Consider the following 23,261-nt stretch of genomic DNA (forward strand, 5'->3'; position numbering starts at 1 on the left):
AATAAGTGCTCATGGTACAGGGGGTAACATATTAGCATGAACAGAGGATTGGTTAACTGACAGGAAACTGAGAGCAGGCATTAAATGGTTTCTTTTAGGCTGGCAAATGCAATTAGGATTAATGTGAGAGCCTTAACTATTTAGAAGCAAAGAATCCCTACAGCACAGAAGAAGCCATTTGGCCCATCGAGTTTGTACCAACAACAATCCCTCCCAGGCCCTATCCTCGCAACCCTACATATTTACCTTGCTAATTCCTCTAACCTATGCATCCTGGAACACTAAGGGGCAATTTAGCTTGGCCAATTCAACTAACCCCTACATCTTTGGACTGTGCGAGGAAGCCAGAGCACCAGGAAGAAACCCATTCAGACATGGGGAGAACATGCAAACTCCACAAAGCCAGTCGCTCAAGCCAGGAATTGAACCCAGGTCCCTGGCGCTGTGAGGCAGCAGTGCTAACCCACCGTGCTGCCCCAAAAATTTACAATCTATATTAATGGCTTAAATGAAAGAACCGAATAAACGGTAACTAAATTTGCTGATGACACTAAGATAGATAGGAAAGTAATTTGTGAAGAGAACATATGAGGTGGGATCTTACCAGCTCACTAGGCTGTTGATCAGTGTGGCAAGCCAGTAAGATAAGGCGAGAGTGAAAAATCAATATAGTGTCAAGGCGCCTTTCACATCCATCCGAGCAGGCATATGGAGCTTCAATTCAATGTTACATCTGAAACGTATCACCTCTGACAATCCTTCAGTACTACATGGAAGCCCTGACCTTTGTGCTCAGGCATTGGTACAGGACTCATACCCACAACCTTGTGATTGGGGGGTGAATGTGCTACCAACCACTTACTGTAAATTAGAGGAGCAAGTTGCATCTCCCACAGCACAGTCTGCAAATCACCCAGTCCCCCCATAAGTTTTCTATAGTGCTAGTCATTTATTAGGCAAAGTAAACTGTGGAAAATATAGGATTTGGTATATCTTGTATGTAATATCTTGTATGTAATTATTATGGAAATGTCAGAGTAATGCAGCTTTAAATTACAGTATCCTTTGAAAGGAAACAGCTGTGGCCTCGATTCACTGTTTATTTTAGTGTTCTCTCTAAAGAGTCAAAGCAATAATGTCAGTGTCTAATGTATTTATAGTATCAGCTCCTATAATAAACTATCTGTTGATAAAAGCGATTTTTTTCCCGGATCCAGGTATTGTCGATTAGCATCAAGAGGGTTTCAAAGCAAGATGAGAAGAGTCATAATTGTTCCATACGCTGCAATAAGTTTTGCATGTACATGGAACTTTCAAACATGCTACAGATTAGTTTTGTAAATAAAAGTGCTTACCATCATGATTTGGGTTTCCTAATGTCCATGGCTCATCAGAATCGAAGTGAGTGTCCCCCCCAATGCCAAGTCCTGGGAAATAAGCATGTGCAAGGAAGCCCCCCTCTCCATCAAAGGGTGAGCTGTCACCATGGAAACCAGAAGCAAACATAATTGTAATGTCCACGTCCCTCTTCTTGTTCTCTAACTCCACATACGGTACTTCTTCAAATGTCAGAGGAGTTACATTCTGCCACACATCAAAGGCACGCCGTATCGCTCTGTGTGTTTCTAATTTTCCTACTTTAGGAGTGAAGTTCTTAATGCTGTGGGCAAAATCAGAAAGAAAATGGCAACATTAGTGAAAGGCCTGTGGCATTGTTAAACCATAACAGCATTTTTTATTTATTCCTCTCAGATAGTCGACAGTTGGCCTGGATTATCGAAAATCATGAATGGATATAACCTCGTAAATATGCTTATTTTAATTTTGGAGATTTTCCTTCCCCAGGAAAAGTTGTGTCTAGCTCCACAGAAGATTAGGAAATGGCATAATTACTGTGGAGACTTCTGAGTTTTCCAGCAAGATTGAGGTGCCTTAACTTTAAAACTTAAAGTTTATTTATTAGTGTCACAAGTAGCCTTACATTAACACTGCAATGAAGCTACTATGAAAAATCCCCGAGTTGCCACATTCTATGACTCTGCACAGTCGGTGACCCAAGGCAGGAATCGAAGCCGGGTCCGTGGCAGTGTGAAGCAGCAGTGCTAACCACTGTGCCACTATGGTGCCCCTTATAGTTTCTTCATTTTCAAATAAAAACTATGAAAATTCAGACAGCAGTTTGATGAAGATATTTGAATGTCCTTATTAAATATAATCACTTGCTCTATTGGTTACCATAAAATTAAAACATATCTTTATGACATCAAGGCATCTCAAGTCATTTCATTCTATAAACTGCAGTACCCATTCTTTAGGTAGCAAATACAATATATAGCGCATACCAGCTTTGTTCCACAAATACCAATGAGAAAATATGCAGTTAAAATACTTTTTTCCCTTTAGCCAACAGAAAAGCACTGCCAGAAGGTCCAAGAACTCCTCACTCTTCAAATATTGGCAAGGAATCTTTAAATTCAATTGCAAAGTATGTTTGCTTAGTTTTTGTTCAACCTTTCATTGAAAGGTCATTGACTTGAAACGCTGAGCTTAGTTTTCCCGAGGGTATCAGGTTTCTGGTGTCAGGAAAGGACTGAGCTTGCACATGGCCTCAATGCTCACGATGTGGAGATGCCAGCGTTGGACAGTATCTCCAGTAAGAAGTCTCATAACACCAGGTTAAAGTCCAACAGGTCTATTTGTAGCTCCCTCTCACCTGACGAAGGAACAGCCAATTCCAAAAGCTAGTGGTGTTTGCTACAAATAAATCTGTTGGACTTTAACCTGGTGTTGTGAGACTTCTTACTCAATGCTCACTAGAGCAACATTACATGAGGCAGCCTCCAACTTGGCCACCTCCATCCACATTTGACACCTAATAAAGGATGGTGGCCAGAATCACAATGTTTGAAGCCCAATGGCAAGGCCTGCAGCCACAGGGAGAGGTGGACATTTCAGAGGGAGGTAGGAAAGCAGGCAGGCACCTCAAGATGAAGACACGCTCTGATGTTTGCAGAACATGTTTAAAAGAGGCAGCCTCAGAGGTATTAGGCTCAATCAGTGCACAGCAGGAATGTTCATGACCATGACAGTTGGTACAATGGCACGACAGCTGTGACTCTTTCAGCCTTGTGGCTCTGCCATGAGGCACTGAAGAGAAGACCCAGGAGGTCCTCTGATCGGCCACCCAGAAGTCACTTCTGTGCAGTTTCTGGTCTCCAGACTCCATGGGGAGCCCATTCAAAGCCAGGAACATTGAGTCATTGTGGGATAATGGCCATTGAGCATGGCCTTTACTGGCTACCTCGGTGGAGTGGGCTGTCAACTCCCCTCACCGCCCATCCCTGGGAAAGCTGCTGGAAGGTGCATCAGCATTATGGAGCTGTCCCGAGGAGGTTTCCCACTGCGTTCCTGATTTGCCCCCTCACTCTGCCCCCAAATCCATCTCCAAGATGTCCGGAAAATTCAGTCTGTTAACTGTTTCTCTCAGATGCTGCCTGACCTGCAGGATACTTCCACCATTTTTGTTTGTTTTTAATCTTTGCTCAACTTCCTCTTGGATGTCCACACCTTCATAAAAGTCTCACTTCTCAGAATCACATTGAAAGGGCAGCCTAGATTTAAAGAACAAATGCTGGTGTTGTTCTTGAATCTGCAATTTGCAGAATTAGGGTTGAGATTACTAACAACATAGCCAAACTTAGCGAATTCTTCTGTGCCAGACTATATAACGTGAAGCTGACTGATAGCACAGCTTGTCAATCCTTCTTATCTTCTATCAGGGAGGTCTTAAAATGACAGCACAGAGGAGGCTGGGCAAATCATTGACCGCTCTGATTTGGTGTCCCATTTCACTGCTTAATGTGACCTACAAAATTCTGTCTGAGGTGATTGCCAACCAGGTCAATACTGCTTGGGAGTTGGTGATCCACTTTGATCAGACCTGCATTGTATGCAGCAGGAAGATTTCTGTTAGCCTTGTACAATCCGGTATACAATCAGCTATGTGCAGGACAATGGAGTGAAGTCAGTTTGAGGATAAAGAGTAAACCTTTTATGACTGAGGTGAGGAGAAATTTATTCACCCAGAGAGTGGTGAAAGTGTGGAATTCACTACCGCAGAAAGTAGTTGTGGCCAAAACGTTATGTGATTTCAAGAAGGAATTAGGCATAGCTCTTGGGGTTAATGGGATGACGGGATGTGGGGGGAATAAGGGTATTGAATTCAATCATCAGCCATGATCATAATGGATGGCGAGGAAGGCTTGAGAGGCCGAATGGCGTACTCCTGCTTCTAATTTCTTTGCAGCTGTTTGGATCAGGGGAGGACCTTTGACAGGATATCACAAACACCAACATGATGGCTGTGCTCTCCAAAGTGGGGTCTGGGGACAGAATCAGCAATTGGATTCAACTGTTCTAGACAAACATCAAACAGTTTCAATCAAACCTGGAGACAAGCAGGCAGGACTGCCCCTCCACCTTGCCTTGTTTGTTTGCAATGTTGAACCTTGTGCTGAGTTCATCAGGAAGGATTGAGGCAGAGGATGGGGTGAGAATCCCAGGCAGCAGAGGCACTCAAGACAGAACCTTCCTGTTTATGAATAATATCACCAATACTGCTCAGACCCATTGTTAGCTTACCAAAGTGATGCTTCCTCACATTGTAGGTAAGAACCTCATTATTAGGTGGAAGACATTATTGGTGTTACTAAACTTGGCGTGTGTTTGAACTGGCCTTGGGAGATCAAGTGAATTGCAGAAAGACTGTGGCCATGTACTTTTGGAACTGGGCTGAGCAACTCTTTGTCTCCTCCACCATCAGGTCAAAGTACCTGTAGGTGCTGGGGATGTGGTCTGCAGGGGCTAGTGTGTGCACCAAGGACTGGACAGAGTGTAAACTCATGGGTGAAATAGAAACTGAACATGACAAAGTGATGCTTCCTTGCCATTGCAGGAAAGAACATAATTAGAGTCATAAAGTCATAGAGATTTACAACATGGAAATAGGCCTTTCGCCCAACTTGTCCATGCCACTTTTTTTTAAAAAACACCTAAGCTAATCCCAATTGCCTGCATTTGGCTCACATCTCTCTATACCATTGTACCCATATAACTATCTAAATGCTTTTTAAAAGACAAAATTGTGCCCGCCTCTACTACTACCTCTGGCAGCTTGTTCCAGACGCTCACCATCCTCTGTGTGAAAAAATTAACCCTCTGGACACTTTTGTATCTCTTCCCTCTCACCTTAAACCTATGCCTTCTAGTTTTAGACTAGTTTTTCTTTGGAAAAAGATATTGACTATCTAGCTGATCTGTGCTCCTCATTATTTTATAGACCTTTATAAGATCACCTCTCAGCCTCCTACACTCCAGAGGAAAAAGTCCCAGTTTATCCAGCCTCTCCTTATAACTCAATCCATCAAGTCCTGGTAGCATCCTAGTAAATCTATTCTGCACTCTTTCTAATACAATAATATCCTTTCTATAGGGTGAGCAGAATTTCACGCAGTATCCCAAATGTGGCCTTACTGATATCTTGTAGAACTTCAACAAGACATTCCAATTCCTGTATTCTGACTGATGAAACCAAGCATGCCAAATGCCTCCTTCACCACTCTGTTCACTGTGACTCCACTTTCAAGGAGCTATGAACATGTACACCTATATCTCTTTGTTCTGTAGCTCTCCCCAGCATCCTACCATTAACTGAGTAAATCCTGCCCTGGTTCAATCTACCAAAATGCATCACCTTGCATTTGTCTAAATTAAACTCCATCTGCCATTCACCAGCCCACTGGTCCAATTGATCAAGATCGCGTTGCAATTGGAGATAACTTTCTTCAATGTCCATATGTCACCAATCCTGGTGTCATCTGCAAACTTATTGACCGTGCCTCCTATATTCACATCCAAATCATTAATATAAATGACAAATAATAGTGGACCCAGCACTGATCCCTGAGGCACACTGCCGTGATGTGGATGTGCCGGCGTTGGACAGGGGTAAACACAGTAAAAAGTCTGACAACACCAGGTTTTAGTCCAACCGATTTATTTGATAGTAAACTCACAAGCTTTTGAGGTTTCCCTCTTCGTCAGGTGAATGGAGAGTTCTGGCCTCAGACAGAGCATATAAAGCACAGACAGTCTAGAGATTACTGATTAGAATGCGAATCTTTACACCTAACCTTCTTGAACAGTAGGTTAGGTGTAAAGATTCACATTCTAATCAGTAATCTGTAAACTGTCTGTGCTTTATATGCTCTGTCTGAGGCCAGAACCCTCCATTCACCTGACGAAGAGGGAAACCTCGAAAGCTTGTGCGTTTACTATCAAATAAATCGGTTGGATTAAAACCAGGTGTTGTCAGACTTTTTACTGCACACTGACGTCACACGCCTCCAGATTGAAAAGGTGGAAAGGAGGATACCTATGCAGACACAGAGAGAAATGAACATGTCCATTCTATTTCCCAAACTCTTTCTCCTCCCTCCAAGAATTACAATAGGGTTCCCCATGTCCTCACCTTCCACCCACTAGGTTCTGCAGACAATGGATCATTCTCTGCCTTTCTACACCATCCAACATGATGCCACCACCAAGCACATCTTCCCCGGCCGTCCTTCCTCAGCATTCTGAAGGGACCATCCTTCCCCATGATCCAGAGCTTCAGGTTGCATTTCATTTTAATTGTCCACCTTCCTGATTTTGGCCTATTGCAGTGTGACCATGAAGCGTAACATGAACTTGAAACGCAGCACTTTAGTTTTCGATTAGGCCCTTACCTCACAGCTCACTGGGTTTAAATATTTCAGATCTTCAGGCCATGTTCTCCCCAAAACCATAAAATCTCGCTGAGGTCAACAGACCTTTGCATGATCCACCCGCACCCACTACAACTCCCATGATAGGTGGGATGGGAAAAATTCCCCCCATAATCTCTAACCCCATATTGCATTTCTTTTATTTTTGCATGTTTCGATCATATCCTTATTTTTGTCTTGTTTCTGCTTTTAGGTGTCATTCATTATTTTGCCGCCCACAAGTCCGCTAGACACATTGTTTGTTTCTTTCTTGGCTCATCATCATATCCTTTAGTCGGGCGCTTTTTCAATTAATCTCTCCTGTCTTCCATCATATCACAGATCTTCCTTCTTCTTCTTTTTCTCACCCATCCCCATTTCATTTATTAAAACCTATTATATTTCTGACTTCTTCCCTGTAAAAAGTAAAAATATTACAGATGCATCAAATCTGAATGAAAATAGACAGTGCTGGAAATGCTCAGCAGGTCAGGCAGCATCTGTGGAGAGAAACTGGGTAAATGTTTTGTGTCGATGGCGACCCTTCATCACAACCAGAAATGCAAAATCTGTTTCTCTTTACAGATACGGCCTGGCCTTGCTTAGTGTTTCCAGTATTCTTTGATTTTATTTCCAACTTTTCCCACTTCTGATAAAAAGTCAAATGCTAACTCTGTTTCTCTCTCTCTGGCTGTAGCCTGTGTGTTTCCAGGATTTCCTGGTTTTATTACTTCAGCTAAACATAGCTATTAAAAAATCCTCACTGTTTGAAGTAGTTTTTGCAAAATTAAACAAAAAGATATTCTTAGTATGATGTGGACTGAATGTGTGAGGTCAATGCAGCATACTTCCCTGGATCACTCTGATCCTCTGGTGAAAAATTGGTGAGTTACTCTTAAGTTGCAGCAGAAGATTTTCCACGTCTCATATTTTTATACTTTCGCCAATTAAATGAATTGTCATTTGACAGATGATTAAAGCAGCAGAAGTGATGCACCATGTTGTTACGCTGAGAAACTGTGTTGTAAAGATGCTAGCAAATGAGATCTGGTTTTAGAGCATGCACACAGGGCCAAATTTTTACTAATGAGGCAGGAAGCTCAAGTTGGCAGACTTCTCCATGTAAGTGGCATCCACACACATTCTTTTCACTCTGGAGAGGTAGGGTAGGATCAAGTCAAGCCCATCATTCCCAGAAGCAGTTTGAATGCGGCCACTGAGTCAGGCAAGTGCTGAAGCAGGCTAGTTAGAAGTCAGCCTCCATTCTCTGTAACTTCATTCTAGTTGTATTAGAGTGTTAGGCCCTCTAGAGCTCAACCCTCTCATCTCTTCAGCATCCTCTTTCCATGTCCTCCATGCTCCCAAGCCACCACATAGGCATATGCCAACTCCATGACCCCATGGCTCCCTGCATTCTCCATGCCCACTCAACCAATATGCCTCATACAAATAGTCATATAATAAGCCTTGAAATACATTTTAATTCTGTTTTGGAAGAACTTCTGCTGTTATAACTCTATAAGCATGTCAATCAGACAGAGCCATTATGGTGTCAATAATGGAAGCTTTACCTTATTTCACACTTTTAATCTTGACCAAATAAACGCATAGTCATTGAAAGAAACATTTCAAAGAATAACTTATTATAACATCCCAATGATCTCAATTAATCAAAGCAAACACTTCACTTCAGTCTGTGAAAACAAATGCTTGCTCACATTAGTGCGCATTGGAGTTCAGCCAAACATTCATAATATGCTCACCTGGGGAAACAGATGCCTTGCCATCTGTTTTTGTTGATATAGTTCACAGATAGCCTCATTATGAATGCATGGCATGGAGGTCATTAGGATGGACATGGGTAAGACTTTTTAAACATACCGTTGAAAAGGTTCTTGAATCCAGATCATGGTTTAGGACTCTTCTGAGAAGTTGTGAACCACACCCTCAAGAAGCTGACCCTACTCCAATAATGTGAAAATTCCTACATTCACAATGGAACTGGCTAGGTCATGAGTGCATTGTGTGGGCTTGCTTCTATACCCTTATCCCATGCCAGCAAAAACACTGGTGCTGTAAATGGGCATGGGAATCTCAGAATCAGATCCTGCCCAACTCTGTGAAACCGCAGTATCACAATTGTCCAGGTGGAAAATGCACTGTTTACTATGGACTGAGCCAGATAGACCATTTATGTCCCATCTGGATTAATTGATCTTAACCATGACAAATGGAGGACTGCATTTATTAACCTCAGTGTTCTTGAAGTACGAGTAAAATCAGTACCAGTTCCCAGTTATGATTAGTATACAATGAACCTTCCTAGAGAGGGCATGTTGGTGCATACTGAATGAGGCTTTTTGTAGATTTGGCTGTGATTGCTCCTGGCATATTCCCTTTCTAGGCTCACACATGAAGTATGAAACCTTGGATGAGGTGCTGCAGGATAGCTGGTGACTCTGGAACTGTATCTCAGCATGATTTTACACATTGAAGAGAAAAAGGGGAAAATAAACAATATCCACTGAGGAGTCATAGACAGCTTCAATTTCTACATTTAATCCATTCTGGCAGCGTGTATCCCTCATTACCACCAAAAACAGATTAAGCGGCTCAATTTCTGCTCACGTGCAAACTAACTACCATGTTTGTCCACTTAACAGCAGTAAATTTACTTCAAAAGTAATTATATGTTGTGAAACAATCAGGGGCATTCTAGGGATTAATTTCTCATTATTGGGCAATCTTTGAAATTGAATTATCTTTAAACTAAACAGCATCCAACATCAGAAAGTGCAGAAAGCATTATCTAACTTTCCCCTCTTAAATTGCATCAGTTAATAAGATTGGCCATGGTGAATTCATTGGTTTGCAATTCTGTTGTGATATTAGTAGCAAGTTTATTGAAGTCGTCTACTAGATGTTGCTTTTTTCTTCTATTTTAATTCATTTCTAGATGAATATCTTTGTTATAATAGAAGATAGAGAAATTTCATGAGAACATTCAATCATGTTTGTTGCCATTATTGTACAGCACAATCCTTATCCATAAGCGATTCCGCACTAATCTGCTTTTGTGTCTGATGTTACTGAACTGAAGGATCTCAAATGCTTGAGAGCTTTCATCATTCCCCGATACTGGAAATATCTTGAGCTGGGTGAGTTAAAAAGATATGCCTGACATGTCTACAGTTTGTACATCATCCAAAAAAAATGCATCTGCTGCTTTATAAACTACTATGTTCCTTTTTGTAATAAGTTACTGAACCAGACAGACTATTTTTACTCTACATCCGAGGTATGCAAGTGGATTGTGTCCCACCTGTCAAGAAATTTGGCTCTTCCCTAGCCAGGTTGGACTGACAGTTGATGCATAACATTATGCGATAGTTAAGCACCTCTATACATTCAGTATTGCTTCCCTTTCAAACTAAATTATGCAAAGCCATCCATCCAAATTTCAGATATGCACCAACATCAGGTTAGGCTTCCTCCCAGGAATACAAAGTGAGAAAATTACCCTACGAGTGAAAATCTTTGCATTTTGCCACAGCTTCCAGTCTTGAGATGTTACTCATCATTATATCTTCGTGTCAAAATTATGTTCAAAGGATTTTAGTCTTGAACAACTGAATGTAAGTACAGACTGCTAAACCGGGCAGCAGTAATGTATATATTTTCACCAAACAATTAATCCTGCTTTTTCACTCCTAAAATAGTAAATATGTAATAAAGCTTGCTAGCATAGATTCTGGTTTGCACATAGCCTACAGAAAATCAATTTTTACTGGTCAGTGACAAATAAGTTGCAGCTAGATTTCTAGGGAGTAATATTTCATGGATCACTGAATATAAAAGAAAAAATCGGGGTGGGAGGGGTGGTCAATGCCTAAAAGTTTAACCTTTGTCTGAGATCTTTCTCTTTCCTTTGCAAACAAGTTGCACATTTCCAGAATTCTCTGCCTACATTTCATATCCACAGTATTCAATTTTTTTTAAATTTTCCACCTTTACAAATCCCAATGAATATCACATGAAACTGCTTATTCGATGATGTGTGAGTATAAGTACCTGTAGGTGATATGTTTATGATGCCACTTCTGCCCAGTTAATGCATAACGCTTTCTTCTAACACTAAATCTAACGTTGCTGCCAAACTGGTCGGGTACACCACAACGGGGCTTCTTCATCCAGCTGTGAAAGAGAAAAAGAATAACTTTAAACTAGGTGCATTTAACAGTGAACGATATTGCTTCATTTCTTCTCAGTGCAATGTGTGCTTTGAAAATAAAAATCTCCACTCTAGAGCCCATGGTGTAATTCCTTCTGGCTCCTCAACAGACCGTATGAGGTCAATTTCAACTGTTCTCACGAGCATGAAACTGGCAGTAGTGGGCTGACTGCACAGTTTAAACATCAACCAATCACCCTTTCAAGTCAACAGATAGCCGGCCTTTATGCTACCATTTCCCAGCCAGCAGGGACACTTACAATTAACCCCCACGACTCCTAACACATTGCTAACTGTCATTCCTTTTCAATAAATCTGATTGGATTTTAAGTCCCTTTTTAAATTAGGCTTTAGTTTTTATCTCAGGGAGTCCCCAGAGTCAGATTTAAAATGAAAATGACACAGGTGTAATGGCCCTGAAAGTAATTCAATTGTATTTATCAATGGATTATATTTGGCCATTTAATCAGTAGATTAGAACTTCATGATCCATTCACTACTCATAAATTCATTCTCCAGTCTCCATCAGTTGATGACTGTCTGTTTAATGCTGTGGTTGATGGTGACAGTTTTAGTGCTTTGTTTCATTTCACTAAATTAAACCCAATAATCAAAGACCTTTTTCTTTTAATGCTCTGATGTCTGTGACACATTCTTTTGGTGTAATCGGTAAGCCGCAGGTGGATATACTTAATAGGTCCAATGTCGTGTTAATGAATGAAATGTAGAACAGAATAAGTCAAAAGTTCCATTTTCAATTATCAGCTTTTGAATAATAATTTGGCAGGAACAATCCTCAATGTAATGTAGAACGTTTTCAGTTAACAGCATGATCAATTAAGGATAAATCCTTGCTGATCTTAGACGGAGTGCATTAACCACTTACTGATGTATAGTTTCCGATTCACAACTGCTAACTGTTTGGTATGCTTAACCGTTTTATGAAAAAAAGATCACAAATGCTGGCATGCTATATTAATGTAGCACTCTCACCCTCATTCCATGACATATTTGTTTGATTTTGCAGCTCTATACAATTCTGAAATATGCCTATTAATTTTATATAGATGATCTGGAGGAGGGAACCGAGTGTAAGGTGTCGAAATTTGCTGATGACACCAAGATTGGTGGAAAGGCAAATTGTGTGGAGGGTGTGGAGAGTCTGCAGAAGGATCTAGATAGGCTGGGCGAATGGGCCAGGAACTGGCAAATGGAATTTAATGTTGGCAAGTGCGAGGTGGTCCACTTTGGTAGGAATAATGGTAGGAAGGATTATTACTTACGTGGAGAAAAACTGCAGCAAGCGACGGTGCAGAGGGACCTCGGGGTCCTTGTGCATGAGTCGCAAAAACCCAGCTTGGAAGTGCAGCAGGTGGTCAGGAAGGCGAATGGGATGCTGGCCTTCATAGCGAGGGGGATTGAATATAAAAGTAGGGAGGTCTTGCTGCGGCTGTATAGGGCATTGGTGAGGCCGCAGCTGGAGTACTGTGTGCAGTTTTGGGCGCCGTACTTACGCAAGGATATTTTGGCCTTGGAGGGAGTGCAGAGAAGGTTTACTAGGCTGATGCCGGAGTTGAGGGGGTTGAGCTATGAGGAGAGGCTGAATAAACTAGGCTTGTACTCGTTAGAGTTTAGAAGAATGAGGGGAGATCTCATTGAGACGTATAAGATGATGAATGGGATGGATAAGATAGAGGTGGAGAGACTCTTCCCGCTCAGAAAGGACAGTAGGACTAGGGGGCACAGCCTCAAGATAAAGGGGGGGCGGTTTAGAATGGAGTTGAGGAAGAACTTCTTCACTCAAAGGGTGGTGAATCTCTGGAATTTTCTGCCCGTTGAAGTGGTGGAGGCTACCTCGCTAAATATTTTTAAGACGCGGGTTGATGGGTTTTTGATAAGAGAGGGGGTTAAGGGTTATGGGGAGAGGGCGGGAATGTGGAACTGAGCCACGACAGATCAGCCATGATCTTATTGAATGGCGGGGCAGGCCCGAAGGGCCAGATGGCCTACTCCTGCTCCTATTTCTTATGTTCTCATGTTCTTATAATTTTCAAAATACACAACAATATCTGGAGGGCCACATTTATTGTGCCATAGACAGTCATTACAATTTAAAGTAATTAATTTCACACCACTGCAAAACTGAAACACATTTGATAATGAGGAGATATTTAAACAAGACAAGCAAAACAGATTCTCACCTCAAGGTGATATCACTATATCACATGAAGCACAGAACAAAAAAGAATGAAGCTATTAAGGTGTCATTATTCACATAATAAAGCAAATTAAAACAAACTCTATATGTACCAAAATTACATCAAACCAATACCTGATATTTACATACCTTGTGCTACATCTGCCTTCGTTTGGCAAATTTTCCTGTCCATTTTGATAAGGAAACAGCTTAAAAATTTGACTCGATTAATCCAATTTTAAGGGCACATACTTATTTTCAGTAAAATGGACAAAACAATCATTTTCTCACCAGTAGATCAAAAATTCCAACCCATTCATTCCCTTAGTGTTGGGGGAGGTATCGACATATTATTCTGATCTCATCTGCATTTGGAAAACTGCGAATTTTCTCGTTCACTTCATGTTTCTCTTCACTGCAGCACGTACAGTGTCAAAGTCATGCACTCGTTCCATCATTATGTCAAATCCAATATCAGCTCGTAATATGACATTAGATTGGTTGGAGTTAAGTCGGATTGCATGTAAGTATAATAATTCACTAATAATTATGCAAATGTAGTTCAATCTAAATTATGAGAAGCTCTCAGACAATTTAACACTTGTATTAAGCACTCAAAGTTCTGTCAAATGGCAAATTGTCAGCAGAGTGAGTAAATTGTGCAATGCTAATCAGATTCAAATTAGTAAATTTGCTCCATTCCACTGGAGGAACAGTGAGTGGAGAAGGGGCCCCAGTTGGTTTCTGCCACCCTCAACATGGAAAGTGACATCTGATTGTCAGCTAATGGTTTCTGCAAAGTTGAACTCAATTGCAGTCAAGTAGCCTGCCAACAATCACATGAAGAATGGCCACTTTGGTCAGACATTAGGTCACAGAGCTGAGCCTCAGCTAAGTTTCCGCTTCCACAAAAGGAGCGGAGGAAATGAGAAACTTTCTTGATCAGCAAGTGTATAAATAGCAGCAGAGTGTGAAGCACTGATCTGACCACGGGTACATTACTTCCAGCAGATTTAAACAAGTAAGCTCAATCACAGATCATTCTTCTACACATTGACATAAAGCTTTATGGAACAGTAACTTACATGTCTAACAAAGAAAGCTGAAAGAGCCTCTGCTGTGATCAGTTTAACATTAACATTAATTTTGATTTCATTCAGATAGGCCACATTAAGATGAATCTTCCTGTTATTGCACATGGGTACAAACAACTAAGTATGCAGAGGAAAACTAAGCAGGAAGGTCACATGGCGATTATGGAGCTTTATTTAGCGACCCAAGCCCATCACACCCCCACTCCATCAAACCAAATTATCTATTAATATCAATGACCCCAATGTGAATAAAGTCCACTTGAGTGAGGTACAGAAGGCTAAACATCATCCTTTTGATAATACCATTAAAAATAGGAAGTATTTATTTCATTGCCAGTTTACTGAAATAGATCCAATTCTCAGCCTATTAGAATATTTCCATCTCTTCCTATAGATTTCATGATGACCTTATGAAAGATAGTACTGCCAAATACTGTGTTCACCTTTCTCAATGTTTTACGAGATGTCCAAAAATTCCTCAATATCTGCTACACTATGAATAAAGAAGGACAAAGAACAGGAACAGGCCTTTCAGCCCACCATGCCTGTGCTATCACATGACATCTTTCTAATCTAAAGATCTTTTGTCTCCACATGGTCCAAGTCCCTCCATTCATACATATGTTAAGATGCTTTTTAAATCATAGAATCCCTACAGTACAGAAAGATGCCATTTGGCCCATCGAGTTTGCACTGACCACAATCCCACCCAGGTCCTACCCTCACACATTTACTCACTAATCCTCTAACCTACACACCTCAGGGCACTAAGGGCAATTTTAGCATGGCCAATCAACCTAACCCACACATCTTTGGACTGTGAGTGGAAACCGGAGCACCCAGAAGAAACCCATGCAGACATGAGGAGAATATGCAAACTTCACACAGACAGTGACCCAAGCCAGGAATCGAACCCAGGTTCCTGGAGCTATGAAGCAGCAGTGCTAATCACTGTGCTACTGTGCCATCCACAAATGTTGCTGTTGTATTTGTTTCTACCACCTCCTCCGGCAACGTATTCAGGGCACTTACCACCCTGTGTAAAAAAAAGTTGTCTCTCACATCTTTAAACTTTGCTCTTTTTATCTTGAACCTGTGTCCCCTAGTAATTGACATTTCTATCCTGGGAAAAAAGACTCCTTCTATCCATTCTATCCATGCATCTCATAATTTTGTAAACTTCTATCAAGTCACTCCTCAACCTCCAACATGCAAGTGAAAACAAATCAAGTTTGTCCAATCTCTTCTCACAGCTAATACCCTCCAAAACAGGCAACACCCTGGCAAACCTTTTCTACACCTTCTCCAAAGCCTCCATACATTGGTAATGTGGCAACCAGAACTGTGAGCAATATTCCAAATGTGGCCTAACTAAAGTTCTATACAGCTGCAACAGGATTTGCCAATTTTTATACTCTATGCCCTGATCGATGAAGGCAAGAATCCCATATGCCTTCCTGACCGCTTTATCCACTTGTGTTGCCACTTTCAGGGAACAATGGATCTGTATGCCTAGATCCATCTGTATGCTAATGCTCCCAAAGTTTCTGCCATTTACTGTATACTTTCCTCCAACATTAGAACTTCTAAAATGCACCAGCTCATAGAATCATACAGTGCAGAAGAGGCCCTTTGGCTCATTGAGTCCACACCAACACATTAGAAACACCTTAACTCAGTTGCCAGCACTTGGCTTGAATGTTATACCAGGTACTTTTTAAAGGATGTGAGGCAACCTGCCTCTACCACTGTCCCAGCCAGTGCATTCCAGAATGTCACCACCCTCTGGGTAAAAATGTTTTTCCTCACATCCCCCTAAACCTTCTGCCCCTCACCTTGAACTTATGTCCCCTCATAACTGACCCTTCAACAAAGGAGAGTAGCTAGCGAATGATATAACTTTCCACTGCAATGATGTGGAGAGTGAGGAGAATTGCCAGAGGACATAGGAGTGTACAAATATGCTGGAGAGTTGGGCGAAGAAATGGTAGATACAAATTTAATCCTTATTTGCTCCTTATCTACTCTGTCATCTTTCTCATAATCTTTTCATAGAATCCCTACAGTGCAGAAGGAGGCCATTTGGCCCATCAAGTCTGCACCAACTACAATTCCACCCAGGCCCTATCCCCATGTATTTACCCTAGCTGGTCCCCCTGCATTAAAGGCAATTTAGCATGGCCAATCCACCTAACCCACATATTTTTGGACACTGGGAGGAAACCGGAACACCTCGCGGAAACCCACGCAGACAGGGGGAGAATGTGCAAACTCCACACAGTAAAGAGTCTGACAAGACTTTTTACTGTGCTTACCCCAGTCCAACGCTGGCACATCCACATCAAACTCCACACAGACAGTGACTCAAGCTGGGAATTGAACCCGAGTCCCTGACATTGTTAGGCAGCAGTGCTAACCACTGTGTCACCATGCCACCCTGTTTGTCCAAATTAAATTTCATCTGCCATTTCTCCACCCAACTCTCCAGCCTATCTATGTCCTCCTGTATCCTCTGGCAATCCTACTTACTCTCTGTATCACTGCTATCATTGCAGTGGAAAGTTATATAATTCATTAGCAGAGGAAGCTTTCAGCTAAATGGACAAAGCTGTTAATTAGTATAAGAACTGTCACTAGCACAGTTCACACATAAAACAATAGTAAGCAGTTGAACTCTTAAAGATCTTCACCAATGGTGTAACTATTCTAAAACTTGACACAGACAGAGTCTTCACCATAACCCTGGGAAGGTTTTTTCTTTCGGTTCTGGTCAAATAAGTCCCGAACCTCAACAAAGTTTTAAAGTTAAAGTTTATTCATTGGAGTCACAAATAGGCTTACATTAACACTGCAGTGAAGTTACTGTGCAAATCCCCGAGTCGTCATACTCCAGTACCTGTTCGAGTACATTGAGGGAGAATTTAGCATGGCCAACGTATCTAACCAGCATGTCTTTCGGATTGTGGGAGGAAACCAGAGCGCCCAGAGGAATGCCACATACACTGGGAGAACGTTCAGACTCCGCACAGGCAGTGACCCAAGCCAGAAATCAAACCTAGGGTCCTTAGCACTTTGAGGCAGCAGTGTTAACCACTGTGCCACCATGCTGCCCCAATAGTCCACATCTTTATTCTAAGCTGGCAGGAAAGTGGCAATGCAAATATCATTTGTGCCCACTCTGAATAAGCAGACTGAAGCAATGGGGACACATAGCAATAATCTTCGAAGAGGAGAACACAGATGTTCTTTTAGGCAACACTGAGAAAAATAAGTGATTCTTCTTGAGACAGTACTCTTCCGAGCTTGACAAAGAGTTATTCATGGTATCTGAAATGAGGTGGTAATGACACTGTCTTTTCCAGCACAGCAGAGTAGTGAAGAATAAAAATTAATGATCTCACCACCTCCATCCTTCATGTATAAGGGCATGTCCTTGCCATTACTGTGGAGGTAGCAGCTATTGGTGTCATTTGCCAGGGCTAGTAGGTAACTCAACATCTGTGTCTACATGCCAGCACTAAATCAGTGGGGCTGCAGTTCCAGGCTCCATGACTAGTGGTGCCAGTCTGTACAACTAATACTGCCAGTTTTTACACACCAAGTCTCCAGCAGCCCTTGCCAAAAAATCGTTAGGTGCAAAGGGGAAGCTTAACATTGAGAAACATCAGCAAGTTGTATAATTTTGATACCAATAAATTATGTTTATGAAAATAAATTTTGTTAATTACAGTGCTTATCACAGAATCATAGAACTATTAAATCACAGAGGCCATTTGGCCCATCATGTCTATGCCAGCTCTCCGTAAGAGTAACTTACCTCGTCCTACACCCCCGTCTTTTCCCTTTAATGCTTCATTTTTTTGTTCAGATAATTAGCCAATTCTATGTTGAAAGATATGCTTGAATTTGCTTCCATGATACTCACAGTCATTGCATTCCAGATCGTCACTACAGTCTGTGCAAGCATTCTTTCCTCTTGCCAACATTGCTTCTTTGGTCGTTCACCTTAAATCGATGTGTTCTGGTGTTTGATCCTTCTAGTGCTGTTACTTTCAGGAAAGGGAGCACTTGTATGGTGTATCCTTTGATGACAAAGTCATGTTAGGACAAAGTGTTGGCTATGGTGCCAGCTGATAAAGCAGGTAGAAGGAGGTGAAACTGAGAAGCTACCAATGCAGATGAGCGGATGATAAAGAAGTTTCTGAATCTCTGCTTCTCCTGCCTGAGGATGATGCCCATTTGAAAGAATTTAGTTGCAGTGACACACAGAGAGTCTGTGGCAGTTTGGAGGGAAGTGATGGCAAAAAGTCAAGGGCTTTTGTCACTTTTATGTACCAGAAGTGTCGAAAAACATCCCAGGTGAAGCCATCAGATGCACATTTCAAAGACGAGTTCCTTGTTGGACCAATACAGCCTATACACATAGTGAGGATTGCATGTAGTGGGCTTCTGTTCTCTGGTGCGCTGTTTGATTCTCCTGGCCTTGACATATGTTGCTGGCTGCAAATCTTCTCCTCCATTCCAACAACATGGAATGACTGTCCCAGCCATCCATTATCTGATGTTAGTTTGCATGTGGTTTGGGGTTGGGGGTGCCAACAGCTTTTCAGGAAAAAGGTTAATGCGCTACATGCACTAATGCATGTGCCAGTGACCAAAGGTTTGCAGGAGGGGGGTTAAAGAAAATGTTCTTCAAAACCTGACTAACTGTGATCAAGAAGGTCCACTGGTTAATTTTTAGATCATCTATATTTTTCAAACTGTTTTACTCTGTAAGAACAATGTTATACACAGATATTAACATGCTCAGTGTGATAGTCTGGATGTTTGGTTCCCTGGAAACTGAAAATCACGAATAGGTGTTTGCAAAGTTGTGCAGAGTTGCACACCATGACATACTCATCTTCCTGTGTGAAGGTAATCAAATAAACATGATGGTCCACTTCAATCATTTTCACTGAAATTAATCAGATGGTTTTGTGCATTTGAGATAACAGTCACACTACATCAGAAGGCAAGAATGTGTGATGACACCTCCTTTAGCTGGTCTCACACTGAGTGCAGTATCCCAGATTTTTGCAAATTAGTTTGCACTTACGATTCTAATTATGTGTGAGTTGCTTCATAGCAGTGCACACTATACAAGACAATGGCAGGATTATCAGGAGGCTGTAACTGCCACATGAAACAAATGTGGCAGAAATATTGCTTAAGCTTCAGGAATGAAAGGTTAAATGGTATTCATTTCAGAAAACTAGCTTTGTTATAAGAATTGAAGGGTTTTCATCTTTAAGGCAATTGCAGTTACAGGTTTTCAGGTAAATTCATTGAGCCACAGCTTATGTCAAAGTTAGCATGAGGCTATTGACGCTCATCATTATTTATGCATATGTAATATGGCAAATCCAGGCAATGAGAAAATGTGGGGCAAATGCAACTGTCCAAAAATTCTTGTTGGAGTTGCAGCACTTTGCCATTAGTTTTATGAAAATGTATTTCGTTACCTGCCTAATTCCTGATGTCTCACAACACCAGGTTAAAATCCAAAAGGTTCATTTGGTAGCACAAGCTTTTGGAGTGTCACTCCTTCTTCAGGTCAGTGAGGAACTGTGTTCACAAACAGGGCATACATAGGCACAGACTCAATTTACAAGATAATGGTTGGAATGCAAATCTTCACAGGTAATCAAGTCTTAAAAGTACAGACAATGAGTGGAGAGGGTTAAGCACAGATTAAAGAGATGTGTATTATCTCCAGCCAGGACAATTCGTGAGATTTTCAAGCCCAGGCAAGTCATGAGGGTCACAGATAGTGTGACATGACCCAAGATCCCGGTTGAGCTGTCCTCGTACTTGGCTATCAGTCTCTGCTCAGCGACTCTGTGCTGTCGTGTGTCGTGAAGTCTGCCCTGGAAAATGCTTACCCAAAGATCAGAGGCTGAATGTCTGTGATTGCTGAAGCGTTCCCTGACAGGAAGAGAACACTCCTGCCTAGTGATTGTCGAACAGTGTTCTTTCATCCGTTGTCGTAGCATCTGCAGGGTATCCCCAATATACCATACCTCGGGACATCCTTTCCTGCAGGACCTCCTCAGAAGACAAACACGGGACACAGTGGACAGAGAACCCTTCATTGTCCAGAACTTCCCTGGGGCGGAGAAGCTATGAAATCTTCTCCGGAGCCTTCAACGTGTCATTGATGAAGACAAACATCTCGCCAAGGCCATCCCCACACCCCCACTTCTTGCCTTCAAACAACTGCACAACCTCAAACAGATCACTGTCCGCAGCAAACTAGCCAGCCTTCAGGAGAACAGTGACCACGACACCACACAACCCTGCCACAGCAATGTCTGCAAGACATGCTGGATCACCAACATGTATGCCATCATCTCACGTGAGAACACCATCCACAGGTACATGGTGCATACTCTTGCAACTCAGCCAACGTTGTCTACCTGATACACTACAGGAAAGGATGTCCTGAAGCATGGTACATTGGGGAAACCATGCAGACGCTACAACAACAGATGAATGAACACTGCTCGACAATCACCAGGCAAGACTGTTCTCTTCCTGTTGGCGAACACTTCAGCGGTCATGGGCATTCGGCCTCTGATCTTCGGGTAAGCATTCTCCAAGGCAGCCTTCATGACACATGACAACGCAGAATCGCTGAGCAGAGACTGATAGCCACGTTCCACACAAGAGGATGGCTTCATCTGGGATCTTGAGTTCATGTCACACTATCTGTAACCCCCACGACTTGCCTGGGCTTGCAAAATCTCACTAACTGTCCTATCTGGAGACAATACACATCTCTTTAAACTGTGCTTAACCCTCTCTCCACTCACATTGCCTGTACCTTTAAGACTTGATTACCTGTAAAGACTCGCATTCCAACCATTATTTTGTAAATTGCGTCTGTGTCTATGTATGCCCTGTTTGTGAACACAATTCCTCACTCACCTGAAGAAGGAGCGACAGTTTGTGTCATCATATACCCTATTTGTGAACATAACTTCCACTCACCTGACAAAGGAGCAGCACTCCGAAAGCTAGTGGCATTTGCTACCAAATAAACCTGTTGAACTTTAACCTGGTGTTCTGAGACTTTACTGTGTTTACCCCAGTCCAACGCCGGCATCTCCACATCAAGACTAACCAATGGCAGAGACTGTTTGATGTACTGCTGCAGCAAAATTAGTCCCATCATTCTCAATTATTTATACAAGGTTTTAGAAATGTGTGTTGCAGTAAAACTGTTCAAAAGAAAAGAAAATAAATGCACTGTCGCTCACAATCTTGTGCTCGTCACAGAACTGCCACAGTGCAGGAGGCGATTTGGCCCATTGTGTCTGCACCAGCTCTCCAAACGAACATTATAGCTCACTGCCATTCCTTTGCCTTTTCCCCATAACCCTGCACATTGTTCCTATTCAAATAATCATCTGATGCCCTCTTGAATGCCTTGATTAAACCTGCTTCCACCATAATTCCAGGTCATGCATTCCAGACCCCATCACTCATTGTGTGAAAAAGTTTTTTTTCTCACATCATACTTGCTTCCTTTACAAATTACTTTAAATCTGTGCTCTCTCATTCTTGATCCTTTTACAAGGAGGAATAGTTTCTCCCTATTTATTCTATCCAGCCTCCTCATGATTTTGAACATCTCTATCAAATCTCCCCTCAACTCTCTCCAATCTATCCTCATTAACTAAAGTTTCTCAGCTCTGTAACCACTCTTGTAACCCTCTTCTGCACTCTCTCCAATGCATTCACATCCTTCCAGCTGAGGTACACAATCTTCCAGCTAAGGTCTAACTATTGTACAGGCACCAATCATGAGGTGTCAAGCCCAGGAGCCAAAATGCCAATCAGAAACTATAAATGTGGACATCAGACATAAAAATGTGGGGAGATAAGAAGCAAAGGGGAGATAGTGGGTCAGTAGGATCCGTTTTGGATTGTTCTAGCAGAATCAGCACAGACATAATGGGTTGAATGGTCTCCTACTTTAAAATTCTTTGAACTCTATGGAATATGTTTTTGTCTGGAAAATACTCAAGTATGCCTTTCATATACATTCTGCAGAAGCCATTCTGTTCGATCAATTCAGGCTTTTTCAAGGTAGCACAATTTAACTTACTTAAAAGAATCCAAGTCTGTACGCTTCACAGGCAGGCTACAATACTCTTATAAAATTCCACCTTTATTGAAAAAAATGAAGAATGCCTACGTTATCCAAAAGTAGTAACTTGTTAACTATGTTGTGGTCACACTATCTTTGAAAAGTGCGATCCTGTGAAGACAGTTTTATTCATGGGAATTACAGAAACAATCAGAATTCCTAATCAAGGAACTACGGGCTGTTTTATTTGTTCCCTCAAAGAAACCCTGTACTTCAGCAAGTCAGAATTAAGCACTGTTGAATATTGAAAGAGAATCTAAAGCTTGAAGCAGTTACAAAGTTGCCGGGGGCTACCATTATTAATGCTACAATCATGAATGTTTAAACCTGTACTTGCTTACCTCACGTAAACAATATATAAGAGCAAAATTCAACTGCTCAAAATCAGAGTATCTGAGTGTACAAGAGGAGATTATTTAGATCACTATTTTGGTAGGATGGATCTAACTTCTTTAAAATTATTCTGCATCCTGTCATTGTTTTCCTCATGTCATAAAGTACAGATGGATATGAAAACAGGAAGTTGCTAATTTGCAGTGACTGAAGCCTCTGATTTTTTATTGTTCCCTATGGCCTTTATTCCTCTTGAATGTGTCAAGTTGTCAGTGGATGTGAAGTAGTGTGACTGTGGACCAATGTCAATCATGCTACCAAATAGTTGGGCTTTAGTGCAGTGCATCACGACAGTGCCCTTGACTTCCCTTCCAGCATCAGGCAGGTATGTTCTTGTTGCTTGGTG

The 23,261-nt window shown here is 41.7% G+C and overlaps 1 protein-coding gene across 3 annotated transcripts in view; it reads right to left on the reverse strand.

The window, feature by feature from the left end:
* Positions 1–23,261, reverse strand: part of mmp16a (matrix metallopeptidase 16a (membrane-inserted)) — a 220,893-nt gene that overhangs the window by 120,406 nt on the left and 77,226 nt on the right. For all 3 annotated transcript variants that reach the window (XM_080194372.1, XM_080194374.1, XM_080194373.1), the window contains 2 exons: positions 10,878–11,000; positions 1,356–1,660 (listed from right to left, as the gene is read on the reverse strand). In XM_080194372.1, coding sequence (XP_080050498.1) covers positions 1,356–1,660; positions 10,878–11,000 — 428 coding nt within the window. The remainder of the gene's footprint in view (positions 1–1,355; positions 1,661–10,877; positions 11,001–23,261) is intronic.

The sequence above is a fragment of the Carcharhinus amblyrhynchos genome, chromosome 8 (genome assembly GCF_965287045.1).
Source record: "Carcharhinus amblyrhynchos chromosome 8, sCarAmb.v2.hapA, whole genome shotgun sequence".
NCBI lineage: Eukaryota > Metazoa > Chordata > Chondrichthyes > Carcharhiniformes > Carcharhinidae > Carcharhinus > Carcharhinus amblyrhynchos.